The sequence below is a fragment of the Cervus elaphus genome, chromosome 4 (assembly GCF_910594005.1).
Source record: "Cervus elaphus chromosome 4, mCerEla1.1, whole genome shotgun sequence".
NCBI lineage: Eukaryota > Metazoa > Chordata > Mammalia > Artiodactyla > Cervidae > Cervus > Cervus elaphus.
In genome coordinates, this window is record NC_057818.1 from 43516587 (window position 1) to 43533601 (window position 17015).

Consider the following 17015-nt stretch of genomic DNA (forward strand, 5'->3'; position numbering starts at 1 on the left):
TCGAGGCGGAGCTTCTCTGTGTCGCCACCACACCCTCCTTACAGGCAGGCGCCAGCGAGGCCAAACAGCCCGGGTTCACCGATTGCCCCTTGCGCGCCTCCCAGGGAGAGGCGGAAGTTCACTTTGCAAGAAGCCAGCTTCTGTGCTCACTTCCCGGGAGAGCTCCAGTCGCACCAGAACCCCGAGCCCGGAAGCCTCGCGCCGCCGCTCGCCATGAGTGTCCCGGTGCGACCGGGCCCAAGCAGCTGGAGGCGGGCAGCCACCTTAGTGCTGGCGGCGGGCTGGACGCGCCCGGTCCCCGACGCCCCATCGAGGCCCCAGCCACCCGCCGAGGGATTCCGGGTGCTGCTGCTGCAGCGCTCGGCGAGCCAAGGCTTCTTGCCCGGGGCGCACGTCTTCCCGGGCGGGGTATTGGAGGCGGCAGACCGCTCGACCGATTGGCTGCGCCTCTTCGCGCCGCACCACGGGCCGCCCCGCTTTGGCCTGGGCCCCGCGCCGCCCCAGCGCGCCGCCTTCCCGGTGCTGCCCAACATCCAGCCGGGAGCCGTGGACGAGGACGCGGCGGCGCTGCCCGATGACATCGCCTTCCGCATCTGCGCCATCCGCGAGGCATTCGAGGAGGCGGGCGTGCTGCTGCTGCGGCCCAGGAGCCCGCGGCCCCCTGATCAGGCGCCGGGCTGCGCCCTCGCGCCGCCGCCCGCCCTGGCCGACTGGCGCACCCGCGTCCGCCGGGACCCGCGGTGCTTCCTGCATCTGTGCTCGCAGCTCGACTGCACTCCCGACATCTGGGCGCTGCGTGACTGGAGCGGCTGGATCACGCCCTTCTCACGCCCGGGCGGCCGCCGTTTCGAAACCACCTTCTTCCTGTGCTGCCTGAGCGAACCGCCGCCGGTCTTCCCCGACTTGGTGGAGGTGGTGGGCTGCCAGGTAGGGCGTCCTCCCGGCCCGGAGTGGGGACCCACAGTAGCTAGAGAATGGACCCCGGCAGGCGGCCCAGGCCCCCCCGGACCTTCCAGGAGGCCGCCTCAGGGCCGTCATAGCCAGTTAGCTACCGGGCGGGCCTGGGACCCACGCGGGCCGGACCCCGGCCCAGCAGGCCAAAGCTGTGACATTGGTGAGCTGCTTTCTGCTTTCTCCCGCTTCGCAGTCCCAGGGCCTCGACGATGTCTCCCCGACGCGGCTTCTCCAGCGGGCGGCCGGCGGAGATCCCAGGAGTTCTGCTAAGTGCTCCTTCCTCAGCAGTTGCCACGCTTTCACTCTTTTCGTCCCCGCAGCCGTTTGTTTCCTCGTAGTTCAGTCTTTTAACATTTATTTGAAACGTTTTCATTTGAGACGTGTTGGGGAAAGGCTACCCACTCCAGTATTCTGGCCTGGAGCATTCCATGGACTGGATAGCCCGTGGGGTCGCAGAGTCGGACACGACTGAGCGACTTTCACTTTCACTTTCGGCTACGGATATGGCCTACCTAGGTGAATGATTCCTCTGCACCTGAAAAAGAATGTGCTGTAGTTGATGTATTTTCTGCTGTATTTGATGGAGTGTTTTTAAAAATGTCAATTAGGTTAAGTTAGTTGATAGTGTCTTTTTAGGTCTTCCATATCGTTAACCTGTTCCATCGATTTCTGAGAAAAATCCTTAAGGAGTAACTGTGGGTTTGTCTTGTTCTCAGTTCTGTCAGGTTTTCCTTTGGGTTTTTTGAAGCTCGTTTGTAAGGTGTTGCATAAGACTATTCAAGCCTGTTGGAGCTAGTCTTTGATTATGATGAACTAGCCTTCTTTATCCCTGACAATGTTCCTGATTCTGAAATCTGAAGTTTATTATCTGATAGTGATATAGCTGCTCAGTCTTCCATTTAATTAGCAATAGCATAGTATATCCTCCTCCATTTTTTACTTTTAACCTGTGTCTTTAAAGTATGTTTATTGTAGGCAGCATATAGTCTTACCTTTTCTCCATTATGATAGTTTCTGCATTTCAGTTGGAGTGTTTAGATCATTTACATTCAATGTTATTCTCAAATCTACTATCTTGCTGTTAGTTTTTTTAATCTGTCCCTTCTATTCTTTGCACTGTTTTTCTTCTTTTCTTGACTTCTTTTGGATTATTTGAGTATTTTTTGGACTCTTTTTATCTCCATTATTGCCTAATTAACTGTACTTCTTTGTAGTTGCTTTAGGATTTGCAGTACATCTCTCACTTCATGTGTAGTATTAGAATCATAAAATAGTATATTTCCATTTCTCCCCTTCTGTCATGTATGCTTTTGTAGTCATACATTTGACTTTTATTTCTACTATAAACTCTACAATACAGTGATTATTTTTGCTTTAAGCAGTTAGTCTGTTGAAAACTGTGCAAATGGGGGGGAAATGTTTTTTTTTTTTTACCTGCATATGTGTTCTTTGCACTCTTCATTCGTTTGTGTAGATTTAAATCTACATCTGGTATCTTTCTGCCTAAAGAACTTCCTCTAATATGTCTTGAATCTTCTGACAGTGAATCCTCTAAATTTTGTTTGTCTGGAAATATTTTGCTTTTATTTTTTGAAAGCTATTTCATGTGGGTGTAGAATTCTATATAGGTTAACAGTATGAGTTTTTGTTTTGTTTTTCTGCCAGTACTTAAGGATGTTACTTCATTAGTTTCCAGTTTGCATGGCCTTCTGATGAGAAATCTGCCTTTTTTTCCCTCCAGTTTTATTGAGATATAATTGACATACAGCTAGGGGCACTAGTGATAAAGGACCCGCCTGCCAATGTGGGAGACATAAGGGACAAAGATTCAATCCTTGTGTTGGGAAGATCCCCTGGAGGAGGGCATGGCAACCCATTCCAGTGTTCTTGCCTGGAGAATCCCATGGACAGAGGAGCCTGGCGGGCTATAGTCCATAGGGTTGCAAAGAGTTGGACTGACTGAAGCGACTTAGCATTGCACATTGTGTAAGTTTAAAGTGACAGCATGATGGTTTGACTTACATATACCATGACATAATTACCACAATAAATTTAGTGCACATTCATCATCTTTTAGAAAAGTTTGATTTTAACTCTGTTCCTCTGTACATAACGTGTTTGTATTTTTGGTTTTGATATGTATGCCTGCTTTAAGTATTTTCTCTCTAGTTACTGGTATTCAGTAATTTGATTATGATGTGCATAGTTTTCTTTTTGTTTTGTTAATAATTATTTGTTTCTTCAAATATTTTTCACCACCCCCTATTTTCTGGGACTCCAATTACATGTATGTTAGACTACCTGATAATTTTTTGTGGGTCCTTGATGACTTGTTCATTTTTTTTTTTTTTTTAGCTTTTTTCCTCTGTGCTTTATTCTGAATAGATTTATTGCTGTATTTTCAAATTTTCTCTGTTTATATGTAGTATCAAAATTGCTGTAAATATCATCCAGTGTAATTTTCATCTCTAGAAGTTCCATTAATTTTTTTTAAAAAACATTTCCTATTTCTCTCATGTTCATATTTTCCTTTACATCTTTGAGCCAATGGAACATACTTGTAACAGTGATTTTTAATGTCCTTTTCTGCCAATTCCATCATCTCTATAATTTCTGGGTCTGTTTCTATTGCCTGATTTTTCTTCTGGTTACGGGTCACATTTTTCTGCTGAGGTCTTACAGTTTTTTATTGTCGTCGTTGTTCAGTCACTTTAGTCTTGTCTGACTTCCTTGCAATCCCATGGACTGTATGTAGCCCACTAGGCTCCCTTGTTCATGGTATTTCCCAGGCAAGGATACTGAAATGGGTTGCCATTTCCTTCTCTAGGCCATTTTCCCAGATCAAGGTTTGAATCCAAGTCTCCTGCATTGGTAGGTAGATTCTTCACCACTGAGCCACCACAGGAAGCCCAGTTTTTGATGGGATGTTGAATGTGATTTTCAGTTGAGTACTGGATTTTGTCCTATTTTTTTTTTTTGTCCTATTTTTTTAAAGGTGTTTGACTTTTCCTGTCAGGAAGTTCAGTTCAGTCGCTCAGTCGTGACTCTTTGTGACCCCATGGACTGCAGCAGGCCAGGCTTCCCTGTTCATCACCAACTCCCAGAACTTACTCAGACTCATGTCCATCAAGTTGGTGATGCCATCCAACCATCTCATCCTCTGTCATCCCCTTCTTCTCCTGCCTTCATTCTTTCCCAGCAGCAGGGTCTTTTCCAATGAGTCAGTTCTTCACATCAGGTGGCCAAAGTATTGGAGTTTCAGCTTCAGCATCAGTCCTTCCAATGAACACCCAGGACTGATCTCCTTTAGGATGGACTGGTTGGATCTCCTTGCAGTCCAAGGGACTCTCAAGAGTCTTCTCCAACACCACAGTTCAAAAGCATCAATTCTTCAGCTCTCAGGTTTCTTTATAGTCCAACTCTCACATCCATACATGACCACTGGAAAAACTATAGCTTTGACTAGATGGACCTTTGTTGAAAAGTAATGCCTTTGCTTTTTAATATGCTCTCTGGGTTGGTCATAGCTTTTCTTCTAAGGAGCAAGCGTCTTTTAATTTCATGGCTGCAGTCACCATCTGCAGTGATTAAGGATTGGAAAATATGTGAAGTATTTTGGGCAGTGTTCTACTAGTAACAAATAACCAATAAACAATAAGTTAATTAAGATTATTTTAGCCTATGGTCTGGACTGACCTGAACAGGTTGCACTGAGTTAATGCCTGTTGTTTAACCCTTTATCGTCATTGTTACCATTGAACTGGCATGGAACTCACAAAGCATACCTTAGAGATTGGGTGGTCCTTTAAGACCAAAGCTTTGTTTTTCAAAACGTAGCCTTGGCCAACTTCAGAAGAATCTAGGATGCTTACTAAACATAGATTGCTGGGCTCCATACAGTGAAGATTTAACAAGTTTCTCAGGTTTCTCATACAAGCTTGTAAATTGTTGGCCTGTAATTATTCAAGGCAATCAATTTCAACTCCCTGGTTTTGGATGTGAGGGTCAATTTCCCCAGTGTATGTGGATATTTAGCAGTAAAGCAGTTAAAGAAAGAAAGACCTTTTGGAGTTATTTCATATTAATTGAATCCACTCTTTTTAGCTAAATGTGGAAGGAAGGAAGGCTTGGGAAAGAGGGCACAGCAGTGAGGCTACTTATGTTAAGTGCTGTCTGGTTGATATATGCAGTTATTTCACTCCTGGGACAATAGACTGAGTCATGCCTCTTGACCTTTCTGAAAGCTTCTCTTGCTCCTGACTCTTTACCTTCACTGTTACACACTACATGTACCATGCTACATTTTGTTTGCTGAAGGCCCTACCAGGCCTGAGAGAGCTTTGTCTTGTCCGCCAGCATGTCCTCATTGCCTAGCCAAGGTAGGCAGGAATGAGAGACCCTTGAGAGTCCCTCCCATTTATGGGAGGAATGAACGGGCTCTACGTTCTCAATCTGCTGCCATGAATTTATACTTCAGTCTTCCTTCGAAAGTGATCAGAACCTCCTTGCCTTCTTAGCATCTCCTGCCTTTTATGCTGAACAACTCTCCCAGTTCAACCTGTTGTGATCTATCCTGGCTTATTTACTAGTTCTGAGGATCCATGTCCTAATAATCAACCTCTGAAGGGGATCAACCCAGCTTTCTTCACTGAGTCTTTCCTTGTTGTCTCAGAGGAATCTAACAAGATACATTCATGAATTAATTTTACATTTTTTTTCAGTTAGATCTTAAGTAGTGATCCAAGGGTCTCAAATCTTGCATTGTCTATGGGGTAAACCTTAGGAAACTCTACCTTTGTTTTCCACAGTGGTCATCTCCATCAGAGGCAATTGAAAGCCTCATATCAAAGGAAATTTTGCTTGCACCCCCACAGTTCTACGAAATACGTAGACTAGGAAACTTTGCCTCTCTGTCTGACTTGCACAAATTTTCTTTGGATCGTGAATCAGAAGGAACGGAAAGATGGATGCCAATCATATTGTTAACTGCTGATGGGAAGATCCATCTTTTACCAGGTAAATCCGTGTTTACCAATGTTCTTGTTGATATTCCCATTTAATGCTCTGGGCTGTATTGCAGTATTCTCCCACACAGACACATGAATTACAATCTTATGTTTTATATGCTACAGTGGAGCTAATTAGATAAGGTCAAGTTCTATAAGATATTCATAGTTTTTATTATAACCAGAAATTCTGGATGTATTACTTTATATACACTTACGTAAATATATTTCCTAGACATTGGCAAGAGTTCTTTCTTGACTATTATCTCACTTTTTTACCTTTTAATTTTGAATTATGAAAACTTGTAAATTATACTTATTTGATTGAAAGAGAGTTTTGTTGGTGGTCAGTTATTGTTGGGTTAGTACAGGACAGAAGTTTTGTGGCAGCTTACAGTGGAGTTTTCTGACCTCTCTTACTTACGGCTGCTTGTCTCACTTCTCAGAATTGTGATAATATTTGTTACTCATCCTGCAGTGGGACAGCTTAGCAGTTTTGATGTGTAAATGATAGCTTCTCTAATTTAACCTAAAATGATTGGAGCAGCCTACACTGAAACACCAAAATTATATGGATATCAAGGTGAACGTTATATTGAATGAAATAAAGAGAGTCGAATTAGTATAAAAAATTATAATTCAGGATGAAAAAGTACCAGTTATAAATATTCATGTACCCAAAGAAAATTCTTGGCTAGAAAATGTGGAACTGGGGAGGTTAGGTAGGATATTAAAAACATAAGAAATATATTGAGGTAAACTTGAAAAGTTCTGATTATTTAACAGCTATGTCAGTTCCAAATACATGAAATGAATAAAAATAAATGCTAATATATTGGAAGGTTTTATAAAATAACACTAAAGTTAAACTATTATTTTTCAGGAGATGAGATGTACTTAGAAGATTCAAACTTTTTAGAAAACTGTATGTCCACTGAAAAAAGGAATGAAGAAATCATGAACGAAGGCAAGAAATTTCACCGAATAGTGTTGTATAATTCCCACAGTTATGGAGATTATACAGGTTATAGCATCCATGTGACAGTTCTGCCAAAGTATAAACACGTTTATCCTAAGAGCTTTGTAGTGGGCAAGAGCCGTCTGTAGAGAGCAGCTGCTTTATAAGCTGGCCCACTTGTAGTTGTTCTAGAGAGAAATGAGGGTTGACTAGATGTGCCTGGAACTTAAAGAACTTTGTTCCTGTAAGTTCTAGGAGCAGTCTCTCCTATCTCAAGTGTATTGTGTAGCTCTGTTATTTTATCCTTTAAACCTTATAGTATCCCACCAGTATAAGGTATTAATGTTTTGTTACCAAAAAGAGAAAAAAAATTTCACAGAGATTTCCACTTCTGTGTTGTTCTGTTATCAAAAGTTTAAATAAGATGTTCTACTGTATTGTCTTCGAACTGTATTAGCATACTACTTTATATGCTAGGCGTTTGATCCATTAATTCCTTAGACTTTCTGCTGGAATTAATTTAAGGGTGATACATGGTGAACAGAAGACTGAGGTGATCTTCAAGTGACAGTGTCATTATTTTCTTATGACTTTAGCTTGATGATTAAGATGTAATTCCATTAAAACTAAATGGTATAAGTTATTAGTTTACCAAATTGGAAATTACTTTAGTGATTGTTGTAAAGAAATATGAAGCCATAACAGAAGTCATAATTTTTATTTTGGAGTGCTACTTGACAGAATACAAAGAGGTTACTAGAGAGATGTAGAACTATTCATTTAATCGTGCTTATTAATGGTATTTATTATCAGTGTTTTTAATATGGGTAATTTTTTTACCTCCTCTTAAGAGGAATAATCTTTATTGCTTAAAGATGGGAAATGGTTAAGAAGGAACCAGTTATATTTCAGATCTTTGACTATATTATGCATTGTATCAATACATTGAATTTCATTTTTCATAAAAAGTATTGATAAATGAAGACTTTCCTGTAGCTCAAATGCATCGCATCTACATGTGATGCAGGAGACCAGGGTTCGATCCCTGGGTTGGAAAGTTCCTCTGGAGAAGGGAATGGCAATCCACTCCAGTATCCTTACCTGGAGAATTTCATGGACAGAGAAGCCTGGGGGGCTACAGTCCGTGGGGTCGTAGAATCGCAAAGAATCAGACACAACTGAGCAACTAACACACACACACATGCACACACACACACACACAGAGGAAAACAGCTAGATCAGTGGTTCTCAGCCCTGGGCACTGTTGCCCTTTAGGGGCATCTGGCAGTGTCTGGGAGCATTTTGGGTTGTCACAACTGAGAGTGAGATGCTCCTACCATCTAGTGGAGAGAGACCAGGGATACAGTTTAATATCCTGGAATGCACAGGACAGCCACCCACAGTGAAGAATTATCTGGTCCCAGTTGAGAAACGCTGATCTAGAGTAAAATCTATTGTCTTCAGTAAATGATTCCAACATGTAAACTTTGAGAGCAACAAATAGGGTTTGCATTCCATCTGGCTTCTAAGTCTATAGGAGTTCTCCTTACCGATGTTTAGCCTTGGGCATCCTATTCTTTCATTTTTATAGAAAACAGAATGTTACGGCTGGGAGAGACCTCAGTGAATACAGGATTTTGCTGACGAGAAAACTGAGACAGATTCCCACAGCTAGTTAGTGCCGCAGCCAAGAGTAGAACCGGCTTCTTTTTCTAGCAGGTGGTATCTGTTGCCTGTCAGTAGAGGCCTGATCCTGTCTGCCCACCACACCTTGGTATTATGGTCACCAGGGAGACCACAACACTGCCAAGTATTGGATGGAACAATGCTTTACTCATTTACTCAAAGCAGCAAGGCCAGCTTCTGAACGACTTCTATAAGAATCTAAAACTGGGCTGGTGTCAGTCTTGCAGGCTCACATGTCCTTATCCTCACAGTTCTTTGTCAACATAAAACAAGAGGGCCTGTAATGTGGGAGATAAAATAAGGACTTGAATGTAAGGGGACTTATCTCCTGGAGGATAATTTGTCGGAGGAGCCCACATACATGGGCATATGCAGGTCACATCCTTTTAAAAGGAAATTGCTTGCCTTCCACTTTCTCTTTTCCCTTCTCACTGGCTGGAAATGGTGGCAACTGGAGCAGCTACTCCGGACCCCGAGACAGAAGCCAGATGTGAAAGCACAACTGCCTGCTACTTGGATTGCTCACCTCTTGCTTGTTATGTGAAGAAAAATACACTTCTATTTCATATAAGCCACTGTATTTTAGGATCTCTTTGTTAAAACAGTTTAGTTTGTTCCCTAATCTATACTTTTGCCTCCTTAGCAGGTTCCCTTGGCATAGCCTTCCCTATGTTGGAAGTCTAACAATTATTGAAGCTAAAAATCTTAGTCATTTGTGATTCCACCTTTCCCTTCATTCCTATATCCAGGTGACTATCAAGTCCTATTGATCTATTATACACAATTATCTTGAAATTCCCATTTCCCACCTCTGTATTGCTATCACATTGGTTTGAGCCACAGTTGACTCTCACTTAACCAACTGTAACAGCTTCAGAGCCAGTTTCCATTTTCTTTCTTCCCCTCAATGCATTCCTCTTGGAAAAGTGAACTTGATATTGAAATGATGTCACTGCCCTCATTAAAGTCCTTCCATGGCATTTCTTCACACTTAAACACTAAATTTATGGTCTACAAGGCCCCACCTTTTTCTCTGATGTCATCAAGCACCCCTCTCCCTCTGCACTCTCCTCAGAGGATCTTCTTTCTCTTCTTGACTGCTCAGAGTTCTTTCCCACCTCAGAAACTTTGTACATACTGTTGCCTTGAGACAAACCTGGATCTCTGAACTGTTTTTGTTCTCTGGTCTCCTTGTTACTAAAGCTTCAGAAAAACAGATATTCAGAACAGAGGTTGGGGGACTTCCCTGGTGGTCAGGTGACTGAGATTTCACGCTTCCAGAGCAGGGGACCAGGTTTCATTCCAGGTCAGGGAACTAGATCCTGCATGCTGCAACTGAAGATCCCTCATGCCACAATGAAGACTGAAGATCCTGCGTTCTGCAACTAAGACCCAGCTCAGCCAAATTAAAAAAGAACAGAGGTTGGGCATCCAATATGTGGATTATTGGCATGTCTAGATGAAAGTTCCAACAAATGGAAGATAAGCATTATTTATAGAATGAATTTTTCTTGATCTAAAGGAATATGTTGATCTTCAGATAAAAAGATCCCACTGTGGTCAAAACAAAAATAACAAAAATTGTTCAATACTTGGATGACATTTTGAATTTTAAAAATAGAGAACACAGATTTTCAAGGAGAAAAAGAAAAGATTACTTACAAAGGCACAAAATCTTCTTAGTGTGTATCACACACTAATGTGATACACTGGATAGTATATATAATATGCTGAGGAGAAAAGGACATGTGTGTTCACTAATTTTCTATCAGTCATATGTATGAGCCACAGAAATAATCCTTGTTTATATATGGGCTTTGAAGAGTCCAAAGCGCTAAAGAATTTATTTGATAGAAATAACTTAAAAGACGATTCAAAATAAAAGCTTTTGAAATAGAGCCGCATGGTAGAAGTCCTGATGGTGAATATGGAAATAAAATATGGGAGCAAGTGTGACTATTTAAATATGGCTCAAAAGCACTGCAGATGTTAAAAATAATTCAGGCTTTAACCTACTTTATTTTAAAAAGATACCTTTTTCCATAAAAATTTTGTTCAGTAATCCCAGATTATGTTGTCATTAACAGGAAGTGGCTATGGGAGGAATAAGAAAAACAAAACATGAAAGGAGGGAGTCACTAGCTGTAGTTTTGAGATAATACTTGTTTAAATATTTTGGAATGCAAAAATGGCTATTAGAATTTAAAGGTCACTTTTCAAATCAATCAAAAACAAAGCACAACCCTTAAGGTAGAGACAGAAAACATGAAAATGGCTATCAAACAAAAGCTTACTACTGCTTCTACTGCTGAGTCACTTCAGTCGTGTCCGACTCTGCGACCCCATCCCTGGGATTCTCCAGGCGAGAACACTGGAGTGGGTTGCCATTTCCTTCTCCAATGCATAAAAGTGAAAAGTGAAAGTGAAGTCACTCAGTCATGTCTGACTCTTCGCGTCAGAATAAGACAATTCACATAGAAATAAATATCAACCATGCTGATACGCAAAAAATGGGTTAACTATATTGGATGATAAGAAATCTTAAATGTTTTTAAATCTAATTATCTAGAAGAACTTGAAAAAGAAGACTAAATAAAGCCCAAATTTAGCAGGAGGAAAAAAATAATAATAGAAATTAGAGCAAAAGTAAGTTACATAGAGATAGGAAAACAATAGAAAAGGCCAACAAAACTAAGAGTTGATTTTATGAAAAGGTATTGAATTGAAAGTCTCTCAGTCATGTCTGACTCTTTGCGACCCTGTGGACTATACAGTCCACGGAATTCTCCAGACCAGAATACTGGAGTGGGTAGCCTTTCTCTCCTCCAGGGGATCTTCCCAACCCAGGGATCAAACCCAGGTCTCCCACATTGCAGGTGGATTCTTTATCAGCTGAGCCACAAGGGAAGCTCATGAAAAGGTAAACAATTGGCAAACCATTAGCTAGACTAACCAAGAAAAAAAAGAAGAGGTAAATCGATAAAATTATAAATGAAAGAGGAGACAATACAACTGATACTACAGAAACAGAAAAGATCATAAGAAGCTACTATGACCAGCTATATGCCAACAAAACTGTGCAGCCCAGAAGACATGGACAAAGTCCTGGAAACATAGAACCTACTGAAACTGAATCAGGAAGAGAGAGAAAATCTGAACAGGCCAACAGTGAGTAAGGATATTGAATCGGGTGGGGGGCGGGGGCGGGGGGGGGGGGGGAAACACCCAAAAAAGAAAAGCCCAGGACCAGATGTCTTCACTGGTGAATTTTACCAAACATTTAAAGAAGAATTAATGCCAATCCTCAAATTCTTCCAAAATTTGAAGAGGAGGGAATACCCCCAAACTTACAATGCCAGAATTTCCCTGATACCAAAGCCATATAAGGACAATGCAAGAACTGCAGGCCAATATCCCTGATGACTGGAGATGCAGAAATTCTAAAGAAAATATTAGCAAACTGAATTCACCACATTAAAAGGATGAGACACCATGATCAAGTAGGATTCAGCCCTGAGATGCAAGAATGGTTCAAAATAAAATTAATAGGTATAGGAAAAAGCATTAGGCAAAATTGAACATCCATTCATGATTAGAAACTCAAACTAGAAATAGAAGGAACATACATAGTAAAAGTCATAAATGACAAACCCACAGCCAACGTCATACTCAGTGGTGAAAGGTTGGAAGCTTTTCCTCTAATACCTGTATCAGGAATAAGACAAGGGTGCCCACTCTTAACTATTCCTATTCAACATAGTACAGAAGCAATTGGCAAGAAAAAGAAGTAAGAAGCATTAGAATTGGAAAGGAAAAAGTAAAATTGTCTCTATTTTCAGAAGACATGATATTATATATTAAAAATTCTAAAGACTGCACCAAAACCTGTTAGATCTAATCAACTAATTTCATAGTTGCATGATACAGAACCAACATACAGAGATCAGTAGAATTTCTATACACTAGCAATAAATTATCTGAAAAAGAAACAAAACAATCCTATTTACAGTAGCATCAAAAAACAATGAAATACTTAGGACTAAATTTAACCTAAGAGAAGCAGAAGAGATTGAGAATAGATGGCAAGAATACACAGAAGAACTATACAAAAAAGGTCTTAAAGACCAGGATAATCATGATGGTGTGATCACTCACCTAGAGCCAGACATCCTGGAGTGTGAAGTCAAGTGGGCCTTAGGAAGCATTGCTACAAACAAAGCTGGAGGTGATGGAATTCCCACTGAGCGATTTCAAATCCTAAAAGATGATTCTGTTAAAGTGCTGCACTCAATATGTCAGCAAGTTTGGAAAATTCAGCAGTGGGCCCAGGACTGGAAAAGGTCAGTTTTCATTCCAATCCCAAAGAAGGGCAGTGCCAAAGAATGTAGAAACTGCCATATAATTGCACTTATTTCACATGCTAGTAAGGTTATGCCCCAAATCCTTCAAGCTAGGCCTCAGCAGTGTGTGAATCGAGAACTTTTAGATGTACAAGCTGGGTTTAGAAAAGGCAGAGGAACAAGAGATCCAATTGCCAACATTCGTTGGATCATAGAGAAAGCAAGGGAATTCCAGAAAAACATCTGCATCATTGATTTCACAATAGCCTTTGTGTGGATCACAACAAACTGGACAATTCTTCAAGAGATGGGAATACCAGACCACCTTACCTGTCTCCTGAAAAAACCTGTGTGCAGGTCAAGAAGCAGCAGTTAGAACCAGACATGGAACAACTTACTGGTTCAAAATTGGGAAAGGATTGTGTCAAGGCTGTATATAGTCACCCTGCTTATTTAACTTATATGCAGTATACATCAGGCGAAATGCCAGGCTGAGTGAATCCTAAGCTGAAATCAAGATTGTTGGGAGAAATATCACCAGCTTCAGTTATGCAGATGATACCACTCTAATGGCAGAAAGTAAAGAGGAACTAAAGAGCATCTTAATGAAGGTGAAAGAGGAAAGTGAAAAATCTAGCTTGAAACTGAACATTCAAAAAACTAAGATCATGGCATCCAGTCCCATCACTTCATTTAAAATAGAGAGAGAAACAATGGAAACAGTGACAGACTTTATTTTCTTGGGCTCCAAAATCACTGCAGACAATGACTGAAGCCATGAAATTAAAAGACGTTTGCTCCTTGGAAGGAAAGCTATGACAAACGTAGATAGCATGTTAAAAAGCAGAGACATCACTTTGCTGACAAAGGTCTGTATAGTCAAAGATATTATTTTTCCAGTAGTCATGTCTGGATGTGAGAGTTGGACCATAAAGAAGGCTGAGCACCAAAGAATGATGCTTTTGAATTGTGGTGCTGGAGAAGACTCTTGAGAGTCCCTTGGATTGCAAGGAGATAAAACCAATCAATCCTAAACGAAATCAGCCCTGAAATTCATTGGAAGGACTGAAGCTGAAGCTCCAGAACTTTGGCCACCTGATGTTAAGACCTGACTCATCGGAAAAGACCTTGATGCTGAGGAAAATTGGAGACAAAAAGAGAAGAGGGCAGCAGAGGATGAGATGGTTAGATAGTATTACTGACTCTGTGGATATGAATTTGAGCAAACTGTGGGAGATGGTGAAGGACAGGAAAGCCTGACATGCTGCAGTCCATGGGGCTGCAAAGAGTTGGACACGACTGAACTACTGAACAACACCACAGTTTAAACAAGGAGGTGAAAAATCCCTACTCTGAAAACTATGAGCCAATGATCAAGGAAATTGAAGATGCAAAAATTGGATAGATAGCCCATGTTCATGGATTGGAAAAATTGATATTGTTAAAATGTCTATGCTACTCAAAGCCACTTCACTTAAAGAGCCTTTTGATAAGGGTGAAAGAAGACAGTGGAAAAGCTGGTTTGAAACTCAACACCCAAAAAACTAAGATCATGGCATCTGGTGCCATCACTTCATAGCAAACAGATGGGGAAGAAGTGGAAGCAGTGACAGACTTTATTTTCTTGGACACCCAAATCACTCCAAATTTCATGACTGTAGCCATGGAATTGAAAGACACTTGCTCCTTGTAAGGATAGCTATGACAAACCTAGACAGCATATTAAAAAGCAGAGACATCCCTTTGCCGACAAAGGTTTGTGTCCAACTCTTTGAAACCGCATGGACTGCAGCACGCAAGGCTTCCCTGTCCTTTATCTCCCACAAAGGTTTGTATGGTCAAAGCTGTGTTTTTTTTCCGGTAGTCATGTATGGATGTGAGAGTTGGACCATAAAGAATGCTGAGCACCGAAGAATGATGCTTTTGAATTGTGGTGCTGGAGAAGACTCTTGAGACTCCCTTGGACTGCAAGGAGATCAAATCAACCAATCCTAAAGAAAATCAGTCCTGAATATTCATTGGAAGGACTGTTGCTGAAGCTCCAATACTTTGGCCACTTGATGTGAAGAGCCCACTCACTGAAAAAGACCCTGATGCTGGGAAAGATTGAAGTCAAAAGGAGAAGAGGGCAGCAGAGGATGAGATGGTTAGTTAGCATCACTGGCTCAGTGGACATGAATTTGAGCAAACTGCAGAAGATAATGGAGGACAGAGGAGGCTGACATGCTGCAGTTCATGGGGTTGCAAAGAATAGGACATTAGTTAACAACTGAACAACAATAACTGAAAGCCATCTATAGCTTCAGTCAATCCCTATCAAGATTAGTATGTCCTTTTTTGTTTTTCAGTAGAAATAGAACAAAACCCCCTGAAATTCACATAGAACCACAAAAGACCTTTAATAGCCAAAGCAATTCTAAGAAAGAAGAACAAAGCTGGAAGCATCACACTTCCTGACTTCAAGCGATATTACAAAGCTATCAAAACAGTATTATTACTGCCACAAGAACAGACACATAGACCAATGGAATAGAATCAAGAGCCCAAAGAATGAAACTAGACCCCTATCTTATACCACTCATAGAATCAATTCAAAGTGAATTAAAGACTTAAATGTTAAGACCTGAAACCACAAAAATAGGGAAAACTTTATTGACATGGGTCTTGTCAATAATTTTTTAATATGACAACCTAAAGCACATGCAGCAAAATTAAAAATAAACAAGTGGGACTCCCTTCAAACTAAAAACCTTCTGCATAGCAAAATAAATGATCAGCAGAGTGAAAGGGCAACCAACTGAATGGGAGAAATTATTTGCAAACCACACATCTGATAAAGGGGTTAATATCCCATAATATATAAGGAACTTAATAGTAAAAATTCAATCCAATTTTAAAAATGGGCTTTTCCAGTAAGCAGCCTGAGATGACCTCTAATAACAGTGTGCTATTCACTCCACCCAGAAAACTCCACAAAATCATGCAAATCAAGAGGTTCAAATCTTCGTGTTCGCTTCAAGAACACTCGTGAAACTGCCCAGGCCATAAAGGATATGTATATCAGAAAAGCCACCAAGTATCTGAAGGATGTCACTTTAAAGAAGCAACGTGTGCCATCCCATCAATGCAACGGTGGAGTTGGTAGGTGTGCACAGGCCAAACAGTGGGGCTGGACGCAGGGTCGGTGGTCAGCACCAAAAAGAGTGCTGAATTTTTACTGCACATGCTCAAAAGTGCAGAGAGTAATGCTAAACTTAAGGGCTTAGATGTAGATTCTGTGGTCACTGAGCACATCCAGGGGAACAAAGCCCCCAAGATGCGGCACAGGACTTACAGAGCTCACGGTCGGACCGGCCCCTACATGAGCTCTCCCTGCCACATTGAGATGATCCTTACTGGAAAAGAACAGATTGTTCCTAAACCAGAAGAGGAGGTTGCACAGAAGAAAAAGATATCCCAAAAGAAACTGAAGAAACAAAAACTTATGGCCCGGGAATAAATGCCACAAGAAAATAAATGCAAATAAAAGTTAAAAAAAAAAAAAACTGGCAAAGGGCCTGAAAACTTTTCCAAAGAAGGTATTCAGATGGCCAATAAACACATGATAAGGTACTCAACATCACTAATTATTAGAGAAATGCAAATCAAAACCACAATGAGATACCAACAGTGCATACCTATTGGAATAGTCATCAGAGAGACAAGAGGTAAGTTTTGGCAAAGTTGTGGAGAAAAGGGAACCCATGTGCCCTGTTGGTGGGGAATGTAAATTGTTACAGTCACTATGTAAAACAGTATGGAGGGGCCTCCAAAGTTAAAGATAGAACTGTCAGAATACACACACACACACATAACTGAAAGCATTTATATAATTATCCTGAAGAGACAGCAGCGCCCCAGTGTTCACTGCAGCACTATTTACAATAACCAGGACATGGACAGAACCTGTGTCCATCAACAAGGAATGAATGCATAGCAATGGATGAATGGATAGAGACATGTTGAATACACACACACACACACACACACACATATGATGGAATACTATTTAGTCATAGAAAGAAGGAAATC

General features: G+C 41.1%; 1 protein-coding gene across 1 annotated transcript; it reads left to right on the forward strand.

Moving 5' to 3' along the window:
- Positions 1-63: 63 nt before the first annotated feature.
- NUDT19 (nudix hydrolase 19) lies at positions 64-9595 on the forward strand. Its single transcript, XM_043899059.1, has 3 exons — positions 64-927; positions 5763-5970; positions 6844-9595. The coding sequence occupies exons 1-3, from the start codon at positions 214-216 to the stop codon at positions 7065-7067; spliced, it is 1146 nt and encodes a 381-aa protein (XP_043754994.1). The 5' UTR covers positions 64-213; the 3' UTR covers positions 7068-9595.
- The last annotated feature ends 7420 nt before the right edge of the window (positions 9596-17015 follow it).

What these genes read in the sequence shown, in the direction of transcription:
- NUDT19 (XM_043899059.1), top strand. Translation starts at nt 214, where the DNA reads ATGAGTGTCCCGGTGCGACCGGGCCCAAGCAGCTGGAGGCGGGCAGCC. An exon ending in TGGAGGTGGTGGGCTGCCAG is followed by an intron (nt 928 to 5,762) that starts GTAGGGCGTCCT and finishes TGTTTTCCACAG; the next exon opens with TGGTCATCTCCATCAGAGGC. An exon ending in GAAGATCCATCTTTTACCAG is followed by an intron (nt 5,971 to 6,843) that starts GTAAATCCGTGT and finishes ATTATTTTTCAG; the next exon opens with GAGATGAGATGTACTTAGAA.